Source organism: Spermophilus citellus, assembly GCF_964194105.1.
Source record: "Spermophilus citellus genome assembly, chromosome: 7".
Taxonomy (NCBI): domain Eukaryota; kingdom Metazoa; phylum Chordata; class Mammalia; order Rodentia; family Sciuridae; genus Spermophilus; species Spermophilus citellus.
The window spans coordinates 30,488,769-30,509,684 of NC_138188.1; the positions used below are offsets into that span (position 1 = coordinate 30,488,769).

Here is a 20,916-nt window from a genome sequence, read left to right on the forward strand (position 1 = left end):
TATCTACCTTATACAGTGTTTGCTAATGGACATTGTTATTATTGTGTTGTTTTAGACTCAGCCCAGTGCTTGACAGTCTCTACCCTCTTTGATAACACTTTATTCCTTTGGCTTTTTGTCTGTCCCATTTGATTCTAAAAGAGCAAAGTTCAGTAGCCCAGTATATTTGCACATCAAAAGGCAATGAGTAGGTGAGAGATGAACTGTGTCCAGAGGAAATTATTATGTCTTAGAGTAGAGCTCTGTCTTACAGTGATTACTTCCTTATTTTCCTGAGATAGTAGTATCATGTAAAAATCTGAGATGCCTGGTACAGTGTCCTCTGGATGTGTTTGCCATTAATATTTAGATAGGAAAACATTATGCCATAGTAGTTATGAGTGTGGACTTTGGAGCAGATAGATGTAGACAGAAAACCCAGCCATAGAGCTCACTAAGTGTGAAATAATGGGCTGGTTATACTGGGCTCCTTATCATAACACAGCCTTGCTGGTTATTGTGAAGATGAAGTATGATTCCGTATCTGGAATACCTAGTTAATGTTTGGCATAGAGTCAATGTCTAGTAAATGTAAGGTCGATACATTCCTTGAAATGTCTTTTACTCTGCAGGTCGTCAGCTTGTTCTGGAAACTCTTTATGCTTTGGCATCAAGTACAAAAATAATCAAAGAAGCAATGGCAAAGGGTAATGTATAGAATTATTTTTCATCCAGTCTTATTCAGCACTATGAAGCATATCTTGAGTTGCTTTTTGTGCAGTCTGATAAATTAGAAGAATGCTTTGGAGACCCTTAAAGTTTAAAAAACATCAAACAGCATTGAGTTGAAATAAGGTTGAAAATGAATTCTACTAATTGAAAATAATATAAGCACTGATTCTCTTTTTTCCTTCTTAGGAGCTTTGATTTATTTATTGGATATGTTCTGTAACTCAACACATCCACAGGTTCGAACCCAAACAGCAGAACTTTTTGCCAAAATGACAGCAGATAAACTGATAGGTCCAAAGGTGAGTATAAAATAAGTTCTCAGAAGGAAATTAATTAATAAAACTCTTTGATACTGATTTTATGAAATTCACCAATCTGAGATGGTAAAGATAAGAAAATGATGTGAAAGTTGAACAAAATTCCTGAAATTGTTGCTGTATGTTACTAATTGAGAAAACTAGTCAGGGAAGTCGTACCAGAATTGAAATGTTTGAAGAGAATGTGTGGATTATGATGATAACTGTTCATCTTTCTCAAAGAGAGAACGGAAGTACATTTAGGTTATGAAAGAAGGCAGGTTAGACTTCACTCTGCAAGGATTGGCTCATAGAGGTAGCTAGTGAGACACTGGTAATCTGTATCTTTTACATTCCACTCCTGAATTAGTAAGGTTATGCAACCCACAGGAAGTGAGGCTGTCTGGGGACAGGAGTATAATGACTCCTCTGCTTTCCTACTGTGCAGGGAGACTTTTTAATCCAAAACTAGAGGTGACCATATGATCTCTGGAGCCATGGTTCAATTTGAAGAGAAGGAATTTACTTCTGAGTAGAATTTCATTCAGACACAAGTGTAATCAAAGTTCCCTAATTCTATTATTAGATCAGTTTCATAAGAGATAGGGCTCATAGTGCCAAGCCCACTGAGCAGCACATCAGAGGCATGGGGGAGCTACAAAAAAAAAACAACTTCTATGCCTTACTACCAAAGTCTGATTCAGGAAGTCAGGGGCAGGGCCCCAGAATTTGCTTTCTTAGTCCATTTCCCAAGTTATTCTTTTGGAACCTGTCTGGACTAATATGTGAGAATCACAGCTCCAACATATCTGCCAAGGTACCTAGGGTAAGGAAGAGTCTACAGGTTACCTATTTCCATCTAAAGCCACAGTGGCCTCCCTCATATGTGTTGAGCCTCCATGAAAAGTTTAGTTTGAAAAAACAGTTGTTCAAAGCTAATGAACATTTTTACATCAGTACAACAAATTAGACTCAGTTGTCGCTGTTGTTTTCTTGCTTGATCTCTCAGTCTAGATGTTAAGAATCTGTCATAGGACCCAAAATAGTTTTACTATAGTGTTAATAATAGTCTGCCTTTAGCAAGGTTGATGAGATGAGGGAATTACCTTTGGATGTCTACAAAAGAGTCCATAAAAAAATTAATATTGAGTCAGGCGTGGTGTCTTACACCTGTAATCCCAGCAGCTTGGGAGACTGAGGCAGGAGAATTGCAAGTTTGAGGCCAGCCTCAACAACTTAGTAAGACCCTGTCTCAGAATAAAAATAAAGAGCTGGAGATGTAGCTCAGTGGTAAAACATTCCTGAGTTCAATCCCAGTACAACCGCCCCTACCCAAAAAAGAATTAATGTATAAATATTGATATTTAGTATTGAGTTTTCTTAAGTCAGGAGTTGGGTGGCACATAACTACAATGCTTACTATTAGATATTTTAAATAGTGTGTTAGATGTTTAAAATAACTATGTACTGAAATTGAGCTCTCCAGTAATATTTTTGGCCTTTGATATACATGTGGGACAGATATTATCAAGGTGAATGTCTTTACATTTAAATTTTCTATATAGGGAAAATCAGCACCTTAATTCAATGATTTGCAATAAGAGACAGCTGGGTCGGTAAACTTTTTAATTTTTATAACAGCTTTATTGAGATATGATTGATATACAATACAGTTCAGTGATTTTTAGTATATTTATGGATTGAGCAACTATAATCAATTTTTTGACCATTTTTATCAATACAAAAGAAGCCTCATGCCCTTTAGCAGTCACTCTCCTGTCCACTTTCTCCCAGGAACTACTATGCACTATACTTTCTTTATAAATTGTAGAATTACGTATAAATGGAATCCTATAATATAGTCTTTTGTGACTGGTTCCTATCACTTAGCATAATGTTGTGAAGATTCACCTACTCCTTTTTATTGCCAAACAATATTCCACAATTTGTTTACCTATTTATCTCAATGAACATGTGAATTTTTTTGCTGTCTGAATATTACTATTATGAACACTTGTGTACAAGTTTGTGTGAGCATTGGCTTTTGTTTTGAAATGGAATTTTTGGGTCAGATAGTAATACTAAATATAACATTTTGAAGAATCATAAGTGTTTTCAAGTGGTTGCACTGGCTTTACATACCAGCATTATAATATCTCTTTATCTTCCCTAACACATGTTATATGTTTTATTATTATTATTATTATTATTATAGCCATCCTAGTAGGTGTAAAAGCACTATCTTATGGTTTTGATTCACATTTCCCTGGTTAATGATGCTGAGTATCTTTTCATGTATTTATTAGCAGTTAATACAACTTTCTTAGAGAAATGTCTCTTCATATCCTTGACTAGTTTTTAAATTGGGTTATTTTAGTTTACTGTCCTAAGCTACTCGGGAGGCTGAGGCAGGAGGATGACAGGAGAAACCCAGGAATTCAAAGTCAAATCTGGGCAACATAATAAGACCCGATCTCAAAAAGCGGGGAGGGGTGGAACAATGAAACATTCAATGTTATTTCAACTTTCTTAGAGAAATGTCTCTTCATATCCTTGACTAGTTTTTAAATTGGATTGTTTTAATTGTTGAGTTGTAATTGTTCTTTGTGATTTTTGAAACTAATTTCTATTATTTGTACATGTTTTTTTTTTTCATTCTGTTGATAATTTTTTTCATATTCTTGATCATGTCCCTTGAAGCAGCAAAGTTTTAAATTTTGATGAAAACAGTGTTCTGTTTGGGTTGTCAATGTTGCCTAACAGTTGGGTTTCTAATTAAATATCCAGGTGTCTTTCCAGAAGACAGTTTTGTTTAAAAGTTTAGAAACAAGAAGTGATTGTGTAAGAAATGAAGTGATTGACCTTCAAGTTGGCAGCGTGGCATTGTGAGCAGAACTTGTTTTGTTTATCACAATCCTGAAGCTGCTAACTTGACTTAATGACTCTGGATGTCTTCTCTCCAAACCTAAATTTCTTTTAACTTCATAGTGAAAAATTTAAAATAAATGGCCTTTAAATCCTGCTTCAACTCTTAGTGCTTCTTTGGTATATATTTCTCAGAGCTTTGTGAGAATGTGTTACTTATTTACTGCAGTTCAGGCAGGGTTCTTACTCAGGAGACTCTTGATGAAGAGTGACATAATCACTGTCTATACCTGCTTTTGTTCTCTATAGAGCTGAATTGTATTTTGGCATGATGGTCTCAGCATACTTAAGAGAAAATATATATATATATATATATGAAATAAGCCTGTGAAACTGGCTAATTTCATCCTGATGATGATATTATTTGATATAAAACAAATGCCCTCTTGTGGGAGCCTTGAGAAATTTCTTCTCCTCCTCCAGAATAGTTAGGTGTCTGTGAAGCAGCTGGCTTGATTTTATTTTGTGTATGCCCTCTGTCACGTAATCAACATAGTTTATTTCCGTTCCTTGGGAGCTAGAAGTTCAGAGCTAAATTTGTGGTAGATATCACTACCAGTTACTCATAGCTTCTGGTGTTTCTTTTGCATGCTAACTTCATATTGGTCTTTATTCTTTCAAATAATGTAAGCATTTGCCAAATACCAGGAGCTTAGAAAATAATAAATGAGCAAAGCAGACCAGGTCAGGAAGGTTTCCCTAAGATGAGCGCTGAGAGTAGTGTGACATGGAGCGAGAACCATGTGATGGTGAAGGAAGATACTCTTTTCCCTTTTTCCTTATGCCTCAGTAATTTTCAATCTGTGCATAGCATTTGTTGGATGGATTTTTTTTTAACTTTTAGAATTCTTTTTGGAAGAAGGCTTATGATAACATAAAACAGTAGCGTTAGCATGAGAAAAACTATAGTTTCTGAGGGCAAAGGGTGTGAGGAAGAGTTGGACAGATGAGCTAAGTGCATTCTCAAAAGAGGTTATAGCACATGCATGACACCACAGGGGAGACTTTGGAAACTTTACACTCTGAATTTCTTAAGTTTTTTGAGTTAGATAATGGAAATAAAGCTTTGATAGGTAAGTAGGGCCAAGTCATAGTCTTGTTAAAGTTACCTTTGCATAAACTAAGGTTTTTCTCCCACTCCAGAATTTTTAGATAATAGTTATTTCTTATATCAGTCATAGCAAAAATTGCTCTGATATTCTCAGAAAATTGTAAAAAGCAAGCTGAATATTGAGGTATTTCCAACAGTTCTTGATTTCTTTCTCAAACCTCCTCTCATAGGTTCGAATTACATTAATGAAATTTCTGCCTAGCGTTTTCATGGATGCTATGAGAGACAACCCTGAAGCTGCTGTTCACATTTTTGAAGGAACTCATGAAAATCCTGAGTTGATTTGGAATGACAGTTCCAGAGATAAAGTGTCTACAACAGTGAGAGAGATGATGCTAGAGTAAGTAAAGACAAAGATAATAACTTGAAGCCTTCAAATAAAATCCCCAGGAAGGGCAATCGTTTCCCACTCTGCCTCTCTCCTAAGACTCGCTCTAAAGGTCAATGTAAGTGTTACGTTGTGACTAAAGTTTGGTATTCCTTTCCTCCTTTTTTTTTTTTTTCTCAAGGCACTTTAAAAATCAGCGGGACAACCCTGATATTAACTGGAAGGTAACATATACTTTTATCTTATAGGGTTTTTTGTTGTTGTTGTTATTTTGAATTACTCCTGAGTTAGTTTAAAGTCAGCCTGTAGCTCTGTCATAAGACCCTGAGGTACACCCCTGGAAAAAATAAGTCTTCAAACATAAAAGTGGGAATACTTTCTTTTGAAGTAGCTAATAAAACATCCTATGCTTTTAAGAGAAAATAAAACTTAAATAGGCATTTATATAATCAAATTATAATAATTTTATCAACTAGTTCATTGTATGTAGAATTCTTTAATTGGACTTGCATTTCCTGCTTCATGTACAACTAAATAATTAAGTGACCTGACTGAAATTCTTTTTCTGTTTAAAGTTGCCTGAAGATTTTGCTGTGGTGTTTGGAGAAGCAGAGGGTGAACTTGCTGTTGGAGGCGTTTTCTTGAGAATTTTTATTGCACAACCAGCATGGGTTCTCAGAAAGCCTAGAGAATTTCTGATTGCACTGTTAGAAAAATTAACTGAGCTCCTGGAGAAGAACAGTCCTCATGTAAGCTTCAGTCATCAGGAAAATATATCAGAATTTGCTAAACATACTAATTTTTTCTCATAAAACCTTGTCTTCACTGACCATGCATTAATAGTGGGCTACCTCTTTCAACATAGTAACCACATGTAAATTTAGATATGTCCATTGATTTTGTGTGTGTGTGTGTGTGTGTGTGTGTGTGTGTGTGTGATTTTTTGATAGTGAAGCTCTAATACCATGGTTATTTATAGATAAAAGTTAGAGATGTCTGTATTGAATTGCTATTTCTAACAATTATAAAAACTCTAAAAGAATATTTTTGCCACACCATTTCCAGTGATTATATAACTGATCAAAAACCTAAATGTCTGGTGTTTCTCTGAAAGTGTATTCATGTTCTTTAGTGCACTTTGTGTATATGGCAGGGATGACCCTAGTCACAGAAATTGACAGAATAGTAACCACGTGAATGAACCCTGTACCTGTGCTCAAAACCAGAGACTTTCTGGAAAACAGAAGGTAGCTTTGATCTTGGTTTGACAGGTCAGAAACCCTGATAGTGTCTAACATTTTGTTATATGAACATTTATGTTGAAATCTAGAAATAGATGGTGGTTGTTGAACTAAACACACAAGGTGATTAAACAGCCTAAGCTGGCTGGACACAGTGGTATACGCCTATAATTCCAGGGGCTTGGGAGGCTGAGACAGTAGAATTGCGAGTTCAAAGCCAGCCTCAGCAAAAAGCAAGGCGCTAAGCAACTCGGTAAGACCCTGTTTCTAAATAAAATACAAAATAGAGCTGGACATGTGGCTCAGTGGTCAATTGTCCCTGAGTTCAATCCCTGTTACCAAAAAAAAAAAGTCTGAGCTGTATTAGGTGGTCCTGGATCATCCAAGCCCAGCTTCATCAGTAACTAGCTGGCCTCATGATTCAGCCTCAGCTGCCTCATAGAATGAAGACTGCATCTACCTTTGGCTGAGGTTTTAATAAGTTAATGTGTGTGGAATACCTAACATATCTGCCACATTTCAACTGCTTAGAAATTGTTAGTTACTATCCTTAGTTTATCCTTAGTTTAAAAAATAGAATTAGTGGGGCTGGGGATGTGGCTCAAGCGGTAGCGTGCTCGCCTCGCATGCGTGCGGCCCGGGTTCGATCCTCAGCACCACATACCAACAAAGATGTTGTGTCCGCCGAGAACTAAAAAAAAATAAATATTAAAAATTCTCTCTCTCTCTCTCTCTCCTAAAAAAAAAAAAAAAAATATATAGAATTAGTATGCCAAATATTTATTAGTGTCACATTCCATAGTCATATTTCCCTTTACTAATAAATTCTAATACATACTTAGTTTTCTTATAAAATGAAATCCTCACAGATGGGGGGTTTGCTTAGAGGCCCCGGGTTCAATCCCCAGCACCAAAAAAAGCAGGGGAACACAAGAGAATTCTCAAAAAATGAATCTTAGCAAGGAAAAGCAAGTAGAAATTTCATCATATGTCACCTTTCTTTTTGGGCACATCCCAATTTTTGTGTTCATTTAAAAAGTGTTTTGTTATGGATATATATATGTATGATCGCATATTATATATAGTACAAAGTTCATTATAGCCCTCAGGTGATGTTAAATGTAGGTTGAGCATTCTTCATCTGAAAATGCAAAATTTGAAATGATCCAAAATCAAAAACTTTTTGAGTACCACAGCAGTGCTAAAAGTTTTGAATTTCAGAGCATTAAACATTTTGGATTTTTTGACTAGGGACGTTCAGCTGATAAACTCTATATTAAAAAAGTCCAAAATCAGAAATACTTCTGGTCTGAAGCATTTCGAATAAAGGGATCTTCAACCTGTAATAAGATTTTTAATAGAACTGAGCATAGTGTTTTACTAATCTACATTCTCATTGATTATTGATGTTGTCTAACATTGACAGGTCTGTAACATCATCTAGAAATTTCTAGTATCATCTTTTGGGAGATGATCTATTATACCTGCAATAGAAATGAGCTACGTCAGGCCTGCTGAAAGACTATTTAGATAATAATTCTTAAGTCCTCTGTATGCCTGCCTTTGTCAAAGAAAATGGAAAGTTTGTTTTCACTAAGGTTTTATGAAGCAATAAGTTAGCATTTAGAACTTTTGAATCCCTAGTTTTGAACACCAAATATATTGCCAGGTATATTGAGGACTTTTTCAGTATTTTATTTATTTTGATTGGCTGTTTCTTTTACACTTTCCAGGGAGAAACTCTGGAAACTTTGACAATGGCAACAGTGTGTCTCTTCAGTGCACAACCTCAGCTGGCAGATCAAGTCCCACCACTGGGCCACCTTCCCAAAGTTATCCAGGCAATGAATCACAGGAACAATGCCATTCCTAAGAGTGCCATTCGGGTTATCCATGCCCTGTCTGAAAATGAGGTATTTATGAATTTATTCTTTAGATTATAGCTCTAGAATTTTATGTGATTCCTCTTATAGACGAATGCACACTAAAGTGTACACCCTCTTTCTAACAGGAACTGCATGGTATTTTATTGATTCTTAAGCCAGTTAAATGGTATAATTAACAGGAGATGGAATTTGACTCAGTTTATTATTAAACTTGAAAGTAGTTGTTTTAAAAATTATTTTGTTACCTTGGTATCCACTATGCTTTATAAAAATGTTTCTTTACTACAAGTAACCTTCTCTTTTGGGGATTTAGCTGTGTGTTCGAGCCATGGCATCCTTAGAAACCATTGGCCCACTGATGAATGGAATGAAAAAGCGAGCAGATACTGTTGGTCTAGCCTGTGAAGCAATTAATCGAATGTTTCAGAAGGAGCAGGGTGAATTGGTAGCACAAGTAAGTGACTTTCTAGATTCAGCACTATTTTAGGAAAACAAATGTAGTAGACAAGTATTCCCTGGCTAAGGTTTGATGGAGGTAACTTATGAATTTGTGCGTGCACAAGTGTATATTTCATATTCAGTTATGTGTATGTGTGTGCACGCACACACATACACAGAAAAGTGGTGCTAGGTGCTAGAAGTCTTACCAACTTCAAAATTTTGGCCACTTATTGTGCATTTATCCTTAGTTTTCTTCACAAAATTTGCCTTATCTGGTCAAATGTTCTCTCTTTACATGGAAGCTAAGTGGGGAGTGGAATAGAAGTTCAGTGGACTAGACAAAAGGGGAATGAAGGGAGGGAGGCGGAACAGGAATAGAAAGACAGTGGAATGAAACAGACATAACTTTCTTATGTTCATATATGAATATACCACAGTGGAACTCCACATCACAGTGGGATCCTCATTAGAACATGTATGTATCAGAATATAGTCTTATTGTCATGTATGTTTTAAAAGAACAAATAAAAAAGAAAAAAACATTGCTTTATCCTCTTTAGAAAGATTTATTCATTCCTTTGTTTCTTAAGTCATATTGTAGAATCATGCCAAGACTTTTATTGTCCTTTTCAAAAGGACTTTTTACCTAGTGAAATAGGACTTGGTAGGTTATCAATGTTGAGTAGATAGGCACTAAAGACAGAAAAAGCACATCGTAAATTTCAACAACCATTGCAAAAGTGATTTTTTAAAATCACAAAAGTATAGCTTTTTTTTTTTTTTTTGTAAGTATAGCTCTTAAGAACACGCACTGCATAATTTCACCAATGAATGGAATCTAAAACAATCAAATTCATGGAAGGAGAGCACAGAATGGTGGTTACCAGAAGCTGGAGGGTGGGAAGAATGGGGATATGTTAATGGTATAAAGTTTCAGTTAGGAGTAATAACTTAAAGATCTATTGCACAGAATTGTGACTATAGTTTAATGTATTTTTCAAAATTGCTAAGAGTAAATTGTTCTCACCATAAGAAATACATTTTTGAAGCAACAGATATGCTGATTACACAGTCCAAATTGTATACATATATCATAACATCACTTTGTATCCCATAAATACATATAACAAAAATTAAAAAGTAATAAAATATAACTCAGTCACTCTTTTTTTTTTTTAATAGTCCACGGGCCTTTATTTATTTATTTATTTTACATTTATTATGCCATGAATTCATAGGGAATAGGTTCCAGCAGTTCAGGCTCCTTTCCATTTGTTTTCACAAAATGTGCTTCTCTGTGTGGGACAGGCTGGCACTTCAGCTGAACTCGGGTACTTTTCTCTTTGGCTTCCTTCTTTTTCAGATCTTTTTCCTTCACACGATTCAGGAAGCTGTCTCGGCTCTTAGAGTGCTTAATATGGTCAATACTCACATTAATTCTCTTGGCAAGAATCTTGCCCTTGCTTATTCACAACAGTGCCAACAGCATGCTGGGTAACATTGTAGACTCTCCCAGTGTTGCCATGATAACATTTGTGGGACATTCCTTTTTGAACAGTACCCATTCCCTTGATGTCTACAATATCACCCTTCTTGTAGATTCGTGTACACGTGGCCAAAGGAACAACTCCATGTTTTCTAAAAGGCCTAGAGAACATATATCGGGTTCCTCTCCTCTTTCCCTTTGTGTTCATCATTTTGGAGAATTACTGGAAGATGGTGGTTCCGGCTTAAAAGAAGCTACTCTTTTATCTTTTTATTCCGCACCCCCCTCCTTTTTTTTTTTTTTTTTTTTTCCTGGTACCAGGGTGTGCTTAAACCACTGAGCTACATCCCCAGCCCTTTTAATAATATTTTTTATTTAGCAACAGGGTCTCATTAAGTTGCTTAGGTCCTTACTGAGTGGCTGAGGCAGGCTTTGAATTTTTGATCCTCCTGCCTCAACCTCCCAAGCTGCCGGAATTAGCCACCACTCCCAGCTGTCACTGTTCATCTTTAAAAATCTTCAGTGGTTTCCCATGACAAAGTGACATCTGGCATTCTTAGTCTGAAGACAGTGACCTCCTATTCTCCTGGTCCCCTTTCTTGCTGTATCTGTCTCCACCCCACAACCTCAATTCAGGCCCACCTTTTAGGCTGGTCAAGATACTGGGTAGATCTGAAGGAGATAGTGAATGCTATGAAGTTCAAACTTAGTGTTGGCTCAGGAGTTTACCAGATGAGGAAAAACATGAGCTAGTACTACCACTTGGTGTCTCTATGACCCTAGGTATGATTTTTAACCTTACACTCGGATTTCTCATCTGAAATAAAGTTATAAATTTATGACTGCCTCACAAGTTATGAAAAAAAGAGGTGCACTCACTAAATGTCAGTTATTTCCACCTCTTCCTTTTGATTTTTAATGAAGATTGATACCATATTATTATTTTTTAATTTTAAAAATATTTTTAGTTATAAATGAACACAGTACCTTTGTTTTATTTTTTATTTTTTTTATATTTTTTTATTGGTTGTTCAAAACATTACAAAGCTCTTGACATATCATATTTCATACATTAGAATCAAGTGGGTTATGAACTCCCATTTTTATCCCAAATACAGATTGCAGAATCGCATCGGTTACACATCCACATTTTTACATAATGCCATATTAGTAACTGTTGTATTCTGCTACCTTTCCTATTCTCTACTATCCCCCCTCCCCTGTTTTCATGTGGTGCTGAGGATTGAACCCAGTGTCTCATGCATGCTAGTCAAGTGCTGTATCACTGAGGTACAACCCCAGCTTCTGATACCACATTATTATTTAGCTTTTATTAGACTGATAGGAACTGGTGATTGTAAAGATTGATGTTTTAAGATAATATGGGAAAATATTAAGGCATTTCAGAGATTGTTGCCCATTAGTGTAGTATTATTAAAGCAGGCTCCCTAGTGGCTAAAAGCTCAAGTTCTTTGCTTCTTGGGTCCAAATGCAGATTTCATTACTGCCCAGTTCTTTGATTATGAACATGCTTTTTTACCTTCTGTGCATTGATTTTTTCTATTTGTAATAATAATAGCACCTAATTCATTAGATGTTAGGAAGATTAAATAATTGATGTATAGCATTTAGAACAGTTGACAATAGAATAAAATCTTATTAGATAAGAATGTTATTAGCTACTAAAACAAGAAACTGTATCTGGTATTAAAACACTGTGAAAACAGGTTGCTGATTTATGTTTTCCAGTATGGTTATAGATGCTTCATATGCCTTCTAGGCCCTGAAAGCAGATTTGGTCCCATACCTCTTAAAATTACTCGAAGGCATAGGACTTGAAAATTTGGACAGCCCCGCTGCCACCAAGGCCCAGATTGTTAAAGCACTCAAAGCGATGACTCGAAGCCTGCAGTATGGAGAACAGGTGAGTCTACAAGCAGCAGTGTGATCTGCTGATTACAACAAGGTATTCTCAAAGCCATGGTCTTGGCTGTGGGTAACCTGCACACCTGTGTTCACATCCACTCACGTCTGCAACTGCAAAAGACCAAAGACCAATGATGGGCTTCCATAACTGCCTCATAAACAATGAAAAAGCATAAACCATACACTCAGCAGTCACTCAGGAGCATTCCTTTTCTGCATAGCAATGGTGTGTTTTCGGAAGAAAAATGCGAAGAATATTCAGCATTTAGTATTGGTTAAAATTAACTTTTGGTTTTAGGAATTGTCAATTCCCACTGTCCACTTCCATGGGAGCGGAGGTGAAGTTATGTTACTGTCCAAAATAGGAGCTCCTCTCTCACCTTCACAGCTAATTGCTTCCTCTTTTGCTTCTTTCCAAGGTTGGACTGGTGTCCTCTCTTGGACTCACATGGTCACCATGTACATAACTACTTTAATTCATATTGCTAAACTATCTGGCACTGTCTGTACCCACTACTAGACTGTGAGCTTTCTATCTGACTTCAGAGACAGAGGCTGTCTTGCTCATTGTGTTCACTGTTCGTACCACATAAGAAGTATTATATTTATATTTCCACTACTTATGTGGAAAAGACTTCTAAGTAGGTATTTCCTAAATATTTTTTATTTGTCACAAAAAAATATCTTTTATCTTAGTCCAGAATATATATATATTGTGTGTGTGCATCTATCTACCCATTCATGATACTCTTATACTTCTCTGTATTCACCTATTTTCTCAAGTATGCTATTTACTCCCCTTTTAATGGATTTTATTATCCCCCAACAGGTCACAACTCATAATTTAAAAGACTGCTTTAAAGTTTTAGCTCCAATTTGCAGAATGCTCTCCTCAAACCCTTCCTCAGGAAAAGTTCATCAGCCCATACCATACTGTCTGTCATCTGTTACCATCATAAGAAAATACTTTTTTAGGAACCTTCCTGCCCAAATTATATAGAAGTCAGTAAATTTTAGGTTCAAATATGAAGACTCCAGCTGTAAAAGAGCCAATTCAGGCACTTTTGAATCTGGTTAATGAGATGTACCCAGCCAGTGTCTGGTATAAAGTGTTTCATGAATGCTTGTTCTTGCTCCGTCTTTGAGTGGTTCTCACTACCCTTCTTCTTGATTGTTTTAGAAGTTGATTTTTCTCTTTAATTCAGTCTTCTTTTTTTTTAATTCAGTCTTTGAACATGTAGTTCTTAATTCGTTTATGTCAAAAGTATTTGCTTCACTTCTCTAGGTAAATGAAATCCTGTCTCGCTCTTCAGTCTGGAGTGCCTTCAAAGATCAGAAACATGATTTGTTTATTTCTGACTCACAAACAGCAGGATACCTCACAGGTAAGTCATTCATAATTGGTTATCTTAAGACACCTGTCAGAAGCCACTTGGACCATCCTTTTGCCCTGAGTAGACTTAGTGTTCACTGCTGACCTCTCTTGTGGGACATTCCTTTTTGAACAGTATATATGTATATCTGGCAAGTGGAATCTCTTGGAGGTGCTGTGACCATGCCATAGAGCTGTGTTTCCAGCCTTGGGTGGCGTTTGCTTGGTGGTTGTTTTGAGTGTGTATTCATAACATGGACTTGGCTCAGTTTTGATCCAGTTGGATAAGTTATATTTGGAGAATGTCTGTATTAAAACATTTATCTCAAAACTATAAAAAGAAAGGAGAAATATCTACTCAGGAATGTCAGTGTCAGAAACATGGTAGCATTATGCCATTTCTGTCAAAATAATAGAATGACACTCCAAATATATGTATCGTGTATGTAAAATATTTTTCTTCCACATTTTTCAGTGATTAGTCTATAGCTTTGCTGAATATTTAGGATTTGTTCTCCCATATTGATATCATAAATGAAAGAATGTTTGCTTCGTGTTCAAAAGATCAGGTTTGGAACTCAGGACATTTGTCCATTTTACACACTAATTGCCATAATAATTTTAGAATATATATTTTTCATATTGGCTCCTATTTAAGAAAAAAGTCATACTATTTACTTGCTATATGCTAAAGATGAAATAGTGTCTGGTTAAAAGATTTCAGTTTGACATTACCTTTAAGAATATGAGGTGATTTTAGCCAAGTCTATAATCCCAACCACTTGGAAGACTGAAGCAGGGGAGATTACAAGTTTAAGGCCAACCTGAGCAATTTAGCAAGACCTTGTCTTAAGAAATAATTTTTTAAAAGGGCTGGGGATATAACTTAGTGCCTCTGGGTTCAATTCCCAGTTTAAAAAAAGAGAAGAAAAGAAAAGAATGTGAGGTGATTCTTGCCATCTGCCTGAATTAGTAATATATAAAAAGATGGCAACCCTACATCCCTTAACCAGAGATGACATAGGTAAATTGAGAAAAAAAGTATTATACCTAATGTTTCCTACACTGGTGTAATTGTTTTAATCATTCTGTTTGCATACAGAAGTTTATTAAATCATGCAGACTGAATCTTGAATATTAAAAAACAGGGGCTTTGGAGAAATAAAAAAAGTACTCCATTTCAATTTTAGAATTGGTCATGACATTACTGGTTTTTCCTTCATTATGATGACCACTCTAATATAAAGTCACTTCTAACGTAAGTTGGAGAAGAACCCTCAATATTATAAACGTGACCTTGGGCTGTTGGCCCTGTGTATATGTTAAAGAACAGAGCGTCACAGATTTTCTTTCTCACTTTTCCAAATCCTGCCCCTGATTTTTGTCGGGAGAAATTCATTATGGACTTGGTCTCTCCCACCTCTCTTTTTCAAATTAGAGGTGAAACTGAAGCTTCTAACTAGGAATATGTTTTACAGGCACTGAGAACTGCCCTTGAGGCTGCACCCATGAGTTCACACATCCCACTTTAATGGCATTCATTCCTTACTTTGTATAAGGATAGTGTGATTAGGAGACCCTGCCTCATTTTGTTAGCTAAGAGTAGAGTAAACTTAGAAGTTGGCTCCTGAATAGCATAGTGTAGATTAGAAGCCTCTTTACAGGAAGTTTCTCCTAGTACTGCTCATCCTTGTACCCAGCATTCCATTAAGTTGAAATAAAAAGCTACAGGAGTCCTTGACTTATTTGACAGCTCTAGCCAAGAGGTCTGTTATTAGAATAAAGAAGAGATACCATTTATCTTTAGAGACCTGGACTTCATTTGGTTCTTCCGCTCATTCAAATTCTATAATTATTTTGTTTCTTATCCCCTTTCCAAATTTCCAAAATTTGGAAAATTTTCCAAATTTCTTAAGACCATAAGGGAGAAAAGTACAGGGAGTAAAAATCTTTTCCCTTGGGGTCGGCCTCTGAGTGATATGAGAAGCAGCCATAATAAGCTGTGGAATTAGAAGAGCGTTAGGGAAAAAGAAAAGTTGAGATTTACAAATTTCTTCATATCTTTGGAATGGCTCAAGGGTAACAAGTTCTGTACCACCCCAGCCAGGGGGGAGATAGTATAAATCCCACACTGGCGGGGGCCTGGTGTTACTGTGTCATCCTGAAGGTTATTGCTAAAACCTCAGTCATGTCAACACAGGACAGTCTAAACTAGCTGTGAGCTGCATTGGTCTCAGAGCTGTCTGATTCTTGATCATCAGTCTCTGGTGTTCTTGTTGAGATGTTGGTTGCTTGACGAGGTTTTTCTACCAGCTTTAGTCTACTCCATTTGAAAGGACCAACTCTATTTCAAGAGTTAAGATTCTGAGTTAAGCCAGGCACAGTGACACACGCCTTTAATCCCAGCGGCTCAGGAGGCTGAGGCAGGAGGATCATGAATTCAAAGCCAGCCTCAGCAATGTGAGGCGCAATTCAGTGAGACCTCGTCTCTAAATAAAATAGAAAAAAGGACTAGGGGTGTGGCTCAGTGGGTCCAGTGCCCCTGAGTTCAACCCCAGTACCCCCCCAAAAAAGATTGTGAGTTAAATGCCAGTTGGATGGATGGATTCATGTTCATTTTTTTAGGTTGTCAAATGTTTTTTTGTTTTTGTTTTTGTTTTAGCTTTTCCATTGATGTATTGTGTGTCATGAGTTTAATAAAGGAGCAAGTACTTCTGATACTGCTAAAATCCTATTATGTGGAACTCAGTGGAATGTACTTAGTGTCATATTGATTTGAAATTCTATTTAATTAAACTGTACTCCATCCTACCTTCAGTCTTTGGAAGATAGATTATAACCTGCCTTTCTCTAATCAATTTTCAAATGAACTAAGGTGCTATGAGAATACACATTACCAACCCTTTCTTATAACTGATGTCTTTGGATATGTTTGGCAAGTGGGTATCGTTTAGGAGATGGGGGGAAAAATGAAGGAACGTTAATTACTACTTCAAAGTAAGGTGAGAATGACCAAAGATTCACTTATGATTTTCTTCTCTGGCCACTGAGCAAATGTCATTCAGTCACATGCTCGCGATTTAAGATAAAATTTAAAAGTTCTAGGTAGAGTTGCTCAGTGTTGGTAAATTACTGTGAGACTGCCTATTTCCATAGATTCTCTTTCCTGACATATTGTTTTCTTATGATAAATGCTTATTTAACAATGTCTCAGTGGGTTTTTTCCTGCAACATAGACATTTTATGGTTTTCTCATTATCTGCAAGTACTTAGCCATTTGTTAGGTTCTAGAACAGCTTGTTGCCTGTGACTTCAGAGTCCTATAAAAATAATTTCAGCAATGATAATCCTCAAATCACTTTACCTAGAATATCAGTAGTGAAAGCAGAATCCTTGGGTGGAAAATAATCCAAGGTGAAGATGCTTTTAAGAGATGGAATTAGGGATGAAGAATTTCACATGCATATATTTCACCATGGAAGCCAATTTCATATGTAGAATTATTAATTTTCCATCTGTTTTCATTTCTCTTAAGTCCATCATCCTTATACAGTGTTTCCACATACTTTGGCACCTCTATTTTCTTCCCTCTTTTCTTTGGAGAACACAGCTATTGCATCTCATCTTGATGACCAGATAGCTACTTTCAGTCCCGAAAGTCAGATGCATCCTCAAGGAGAGACTGGAGGCAGGGTTGGGGGAGAACAGCATCTCAGACTGTGCTTGTAGAAATACCCAGGAGTTGATTTGCCTTTCCTAAAGAAGTGGGGCTAGAATTTGATATTTTTCCTTCTAGGCCCATATTTCACAATTTAGATTTTAGCCTAGAGGTTCCCAAATTCTCTCCTTTTACAGTGCTCTTAATAATAATGCTCTTAGTAATATTTTCATCCATGCCTAGGCCACAGAAGATACTTAAGAGTTGTTTATGAAGTAGTTACATCCAGACAAATGGAAAGGAGTTGTTCACATTTCTGGTAGTCTCTGTCACTGTGTTTCAAATTTAAAATACCAGCAGTCCCCTGAGAATTTATCCAGGGTGATTTACCCCAGCACACAGTTTGAGAACCACAGCATTAATCCCCTTTCCGTAAGTACCATTCATGGTTCAGTTGCATAACCTACTGTATCTATATGAACTAAGTTGAGCCCATGGTCAGTTTCTCACAAACCACACCAGTTTGGAGTGGTTGAGGTTTTTTAATGAGACCTTTGTGATAGTTTTGCTTCCGTCTTAAGTTCAGAGAATGCTAACTTGTTGGCAAATTCTGTAACAGTGTGGAACTGTAACTTTGAACCACATTGTTGGGGAGGCTCAATGACCTGGTGGTCTTTTCCTGAGCAGGCTTTGGCAGGCCTGGCATCCTGATTAGTGGAAGGTGGGGGCTGATAGATGCAGACCCCCTCTGGTACACTGGAAAAGAAAATACTTCTTGTAAGTGCTATAAGGCTCCAGGTACCTGCGCACTGGGGTTGGCTGAGTTACAGCTTACGCAGACTGGATCATCTCTGGCCACATAGCCACTCACACAATGTCTATACAAGCCATTTCGAGTCCACAATGCAAATGCTTGTGAGGTGAGAAACGAGGTGAATTTGAATTGTGGCCTTTTGTCCTGCATCAGTCCTGTTATGCCTCAGCCTTCGTCAGACTGCTCTGCTGTTGCACTTCCTCACCACTTCCCTTGCTGCTTATATTTCTTTTTTCCCCCCAGGTGTCTCTCCTTCCCTTCTAACTGGCAGCAGCCCCCTTCACCTCAGGAGCGGGCTTTAGATCCGCTCTGCCAGGCAGCTTGCTAACTTCTGTGTAGCTCTCTGAAGCAGGTAGAGAAACATTTTGCTAAATGCATGCCGCTCCCATTGCCTCTCTAGTCCTAACCCTTTGATGTTCTGTATGCATTATTATGCTATACTTCTCTTGGAAGTACTTGTTATTTTGTGAGATGTAATTAAATGTCCGTGCAATGTTTAAAATAAACTCTAGAGGGCTAACACCATTAACATGCTCTGAGGACACGTCTGGATAAATGCTAGCAGGTATAGCATTTTCATGCAATAGAGACAGAATCAAAGAAGACATGTGAAACTAAAATATCAGTCCCTCTTCCCAGAGCATTCTTGTTTTAATCTATGATAGATAAATGTCTAGAGTCTTTCTCTTTCTCAGACTTTGGTGTAGCAACCCTTTTTCGTTTGGTGTTACTTTTTAGAATAGTATTTCTTTGCACCAAATGAAAATAGATTGACTTGAATGTTGACAGAAGTATTTATGTTGAGAATTTTGTCACATATGACTTTTGGATGAGCTGAGTGTAGAGTTTCTTTTCTCTGTTTGTTCCCATTTTCCATTTGCCATAGCTCTTTCAGTGCCCAGGATATTTTGAAAGATTGAACTTCCCAGATGAGAAGGAAAAATGTTTCCATATTTCCACATCTGTATTACTGTCCAGCATAAATTTCAAAATGATTTTTAACTTTGTCACATAGTAAAAGCAAACCATGAAAATGATGGTAGGTTGCAGTCTGTTGAAGTTCAGTTGTATATTTAGGTGATTCTCATAGATTATCAGTCTCTTATGTTGGGGCACTTGACCAGGTCTAACCTTTATGTAAAGGGCAGTGTTTTTGCATGATTCTGCTCTCTGGAGTGAGTGTTTTCTTTCTCTCTTGCAGGACCTGGAGTTGCTGGCTACCTTACCGCAGGTACATCCTCATCAGTCATGTCTAACCTGCCACCTCCTGTAGACCATGAGGCAGGCGACCTTGGCTATCAGACTTGAAATACTTACAAGAGACAATAATCGCTGAAAGGCCAGTGCCGAGTCCACATTCCTCCAGCTGATACGTTGAAGCAAACTCTTACTGCCTTTCTCCTGGTTTCATGACAGTATTATTCCTTTTTCTATAAATATATTTTTATTTAGGGAAAAAGAAGTCAGTGATCATAATTGTAACACATTATGAGAAAACACTCTGGATCAACCTAAGTGGGTACACAAGAATTTTTTTTCTTGATGTATGTAAGCACATTTTTTTTCCTTTCTATCTGTTTACAAGACTGTGAATCAAAAAGACAACACTTTCTTCCTAGTTTTTATAATGTTTTTTGAATTAGTGTGACTGTGGGGCTGAGCTCCAGTCTTCAGAAATTGGACTAAGTCACTTATTCCCAGAAAAGTGTCATGTGGCCATTCTCCTCCCGTCATCGAACACTATTAGGTTTTTGTTCCTGTACCTGTTCCCTGGTCTCCTCAATCATTAACTTCTTGAGAGCTCACAGTACACATCGATATGTATAACTGGCTTTACCAAATTGAATGAAAAGGAGCTTGTGCAAAAAAAAAAAAAAAAAATTTAAAGTTTAAAATGGATGTCAAGATGTTATGTAAGAGATTAGTGTAATTGTGAAATGTTCTATACATTATCAAATATATAAAACTTTCTATATTGAATGTACATTATACAGATCATTCATATGTGTACATAAAATTTTAAAAATAAAGGGAATTGACTGCTTTGTTAATGATATATTTGCTCTAATTCAGTTTTCCCCTTTGAAGGGTGTATTTTATTTCTAAGACATCTGTAGTAAGCACATCTTTTATGTCCAATTCACAGCTCCTCAAGTAGAAAGTGTATTGATATAGATGCTTATTAATATTTCAGCCACATTGAAGTTTCCAGAAACAGACAGCATCTCACTTTTTTTCCTTACAGGAATGGGCCAGGTGTTAGTACTTTAGTATATATGACATTAATTCTAATATTCTTTTTTTTAATTCTAATATTCTTAGAGGAGAGAAAATTAAGAGAGACAGTAGATATTTCATATAATATATCTCAGCACATAGATCTTCTAATGTGACTACAATCTACAAAAAATATATAAACAAATATATACCAACACTTTCTTTTAGTTTTCTTCTTCTTGGTGCTAGGGGTCAAACCCAGAGCCTTGCACTTGCCTGGCAAGCTAACACTTAGTGAAATGCCTAGCCCCAAATACTTCTTTTAAAATGAGGAATACTCTAGTCTCCAAGTTGCCTTGCAAAGCAGTGACCCAGTTTGTCCTAGTTGCTATGTAAGAACAGCTACAGTGGGGTGTGGCTGAATGGTTGAGCACTTGCTTAGCTTGCTTGAGGCCCTGTGTTTGACCCCAGCACTGCAAAAGAAAAAACAAAAGGAACCCAGCT

The 20,916-nt window shown here is 36.8% G+C and overlaps 1 protein-coding gene and 1 pseudogene across 3 annotated transcripts in view; one reads left to right on the plus strand and one right to left on the minus strand.

Moving 5' to 3' along the window:
• The window catches only part of DNAJC13 (DnaJ heat shock protein family (Hsp40) member C13), a 124,063-nt gene extending 103,812 nt beyond the window's left edge, over positions 1 to 20,251 (plus strand). For both annotated transcript variants that reach the window (XM_081300893.1, XM_081300894.1), the window contains 10 exons: positions 612 to 686; positions 898 to 1,010; positions 5,214 to 5,383; positions 5,553 to 5,595; positions 5,947 to 6,120; positions 8,346 to 8,525; positions 8,812 to 8,952; positions 12,206 to 12,349; positions 13,637 to 13,736; positions 19,397 to 20,251. In XM_081300893.1, coding sequence (XP_081157019.1) covers positions 612 to 686; positions 898 to 1,010; positions 5,214 to 5,383; positions 5,553 to 5,595; positions 5,947 to 6,120; positions 8,346 to 8,525; positions 8,812 to 8,952; positions 12,206 to 12,349; positions 13,637 to 13,736; positions 19,397 to 19,503 — 1,247 coding nt within the window. In that variant the 3' untranslated portion in view covers positions 19,504 to 20,251. The remainder of the gene's footprint in view (positions 1 to 611; positions 687 to 897; positions 1,011 to 5,213; positions 5,384 to 5,552; positions 5,596 to 5,946; positions 6,121 to 8,345; positions 8,526 to 8,811; positions 8,953 to 12,205; positions 12,350 to 13,636; positions 13,737 to 19,396) is intronic.
• LOC308653232 (large ribosomal subunit protein eL21-like) lies at positions 10,150 to 10,698 on the minus strand (annotated as a pseudogene). The gene has a single exon. The product of its transcript is annotated as a large ribosomal subunit protein eL21-like (transcript).
• Positions 20,252 to 20,916: the final 665 nt, after the last annotated feature.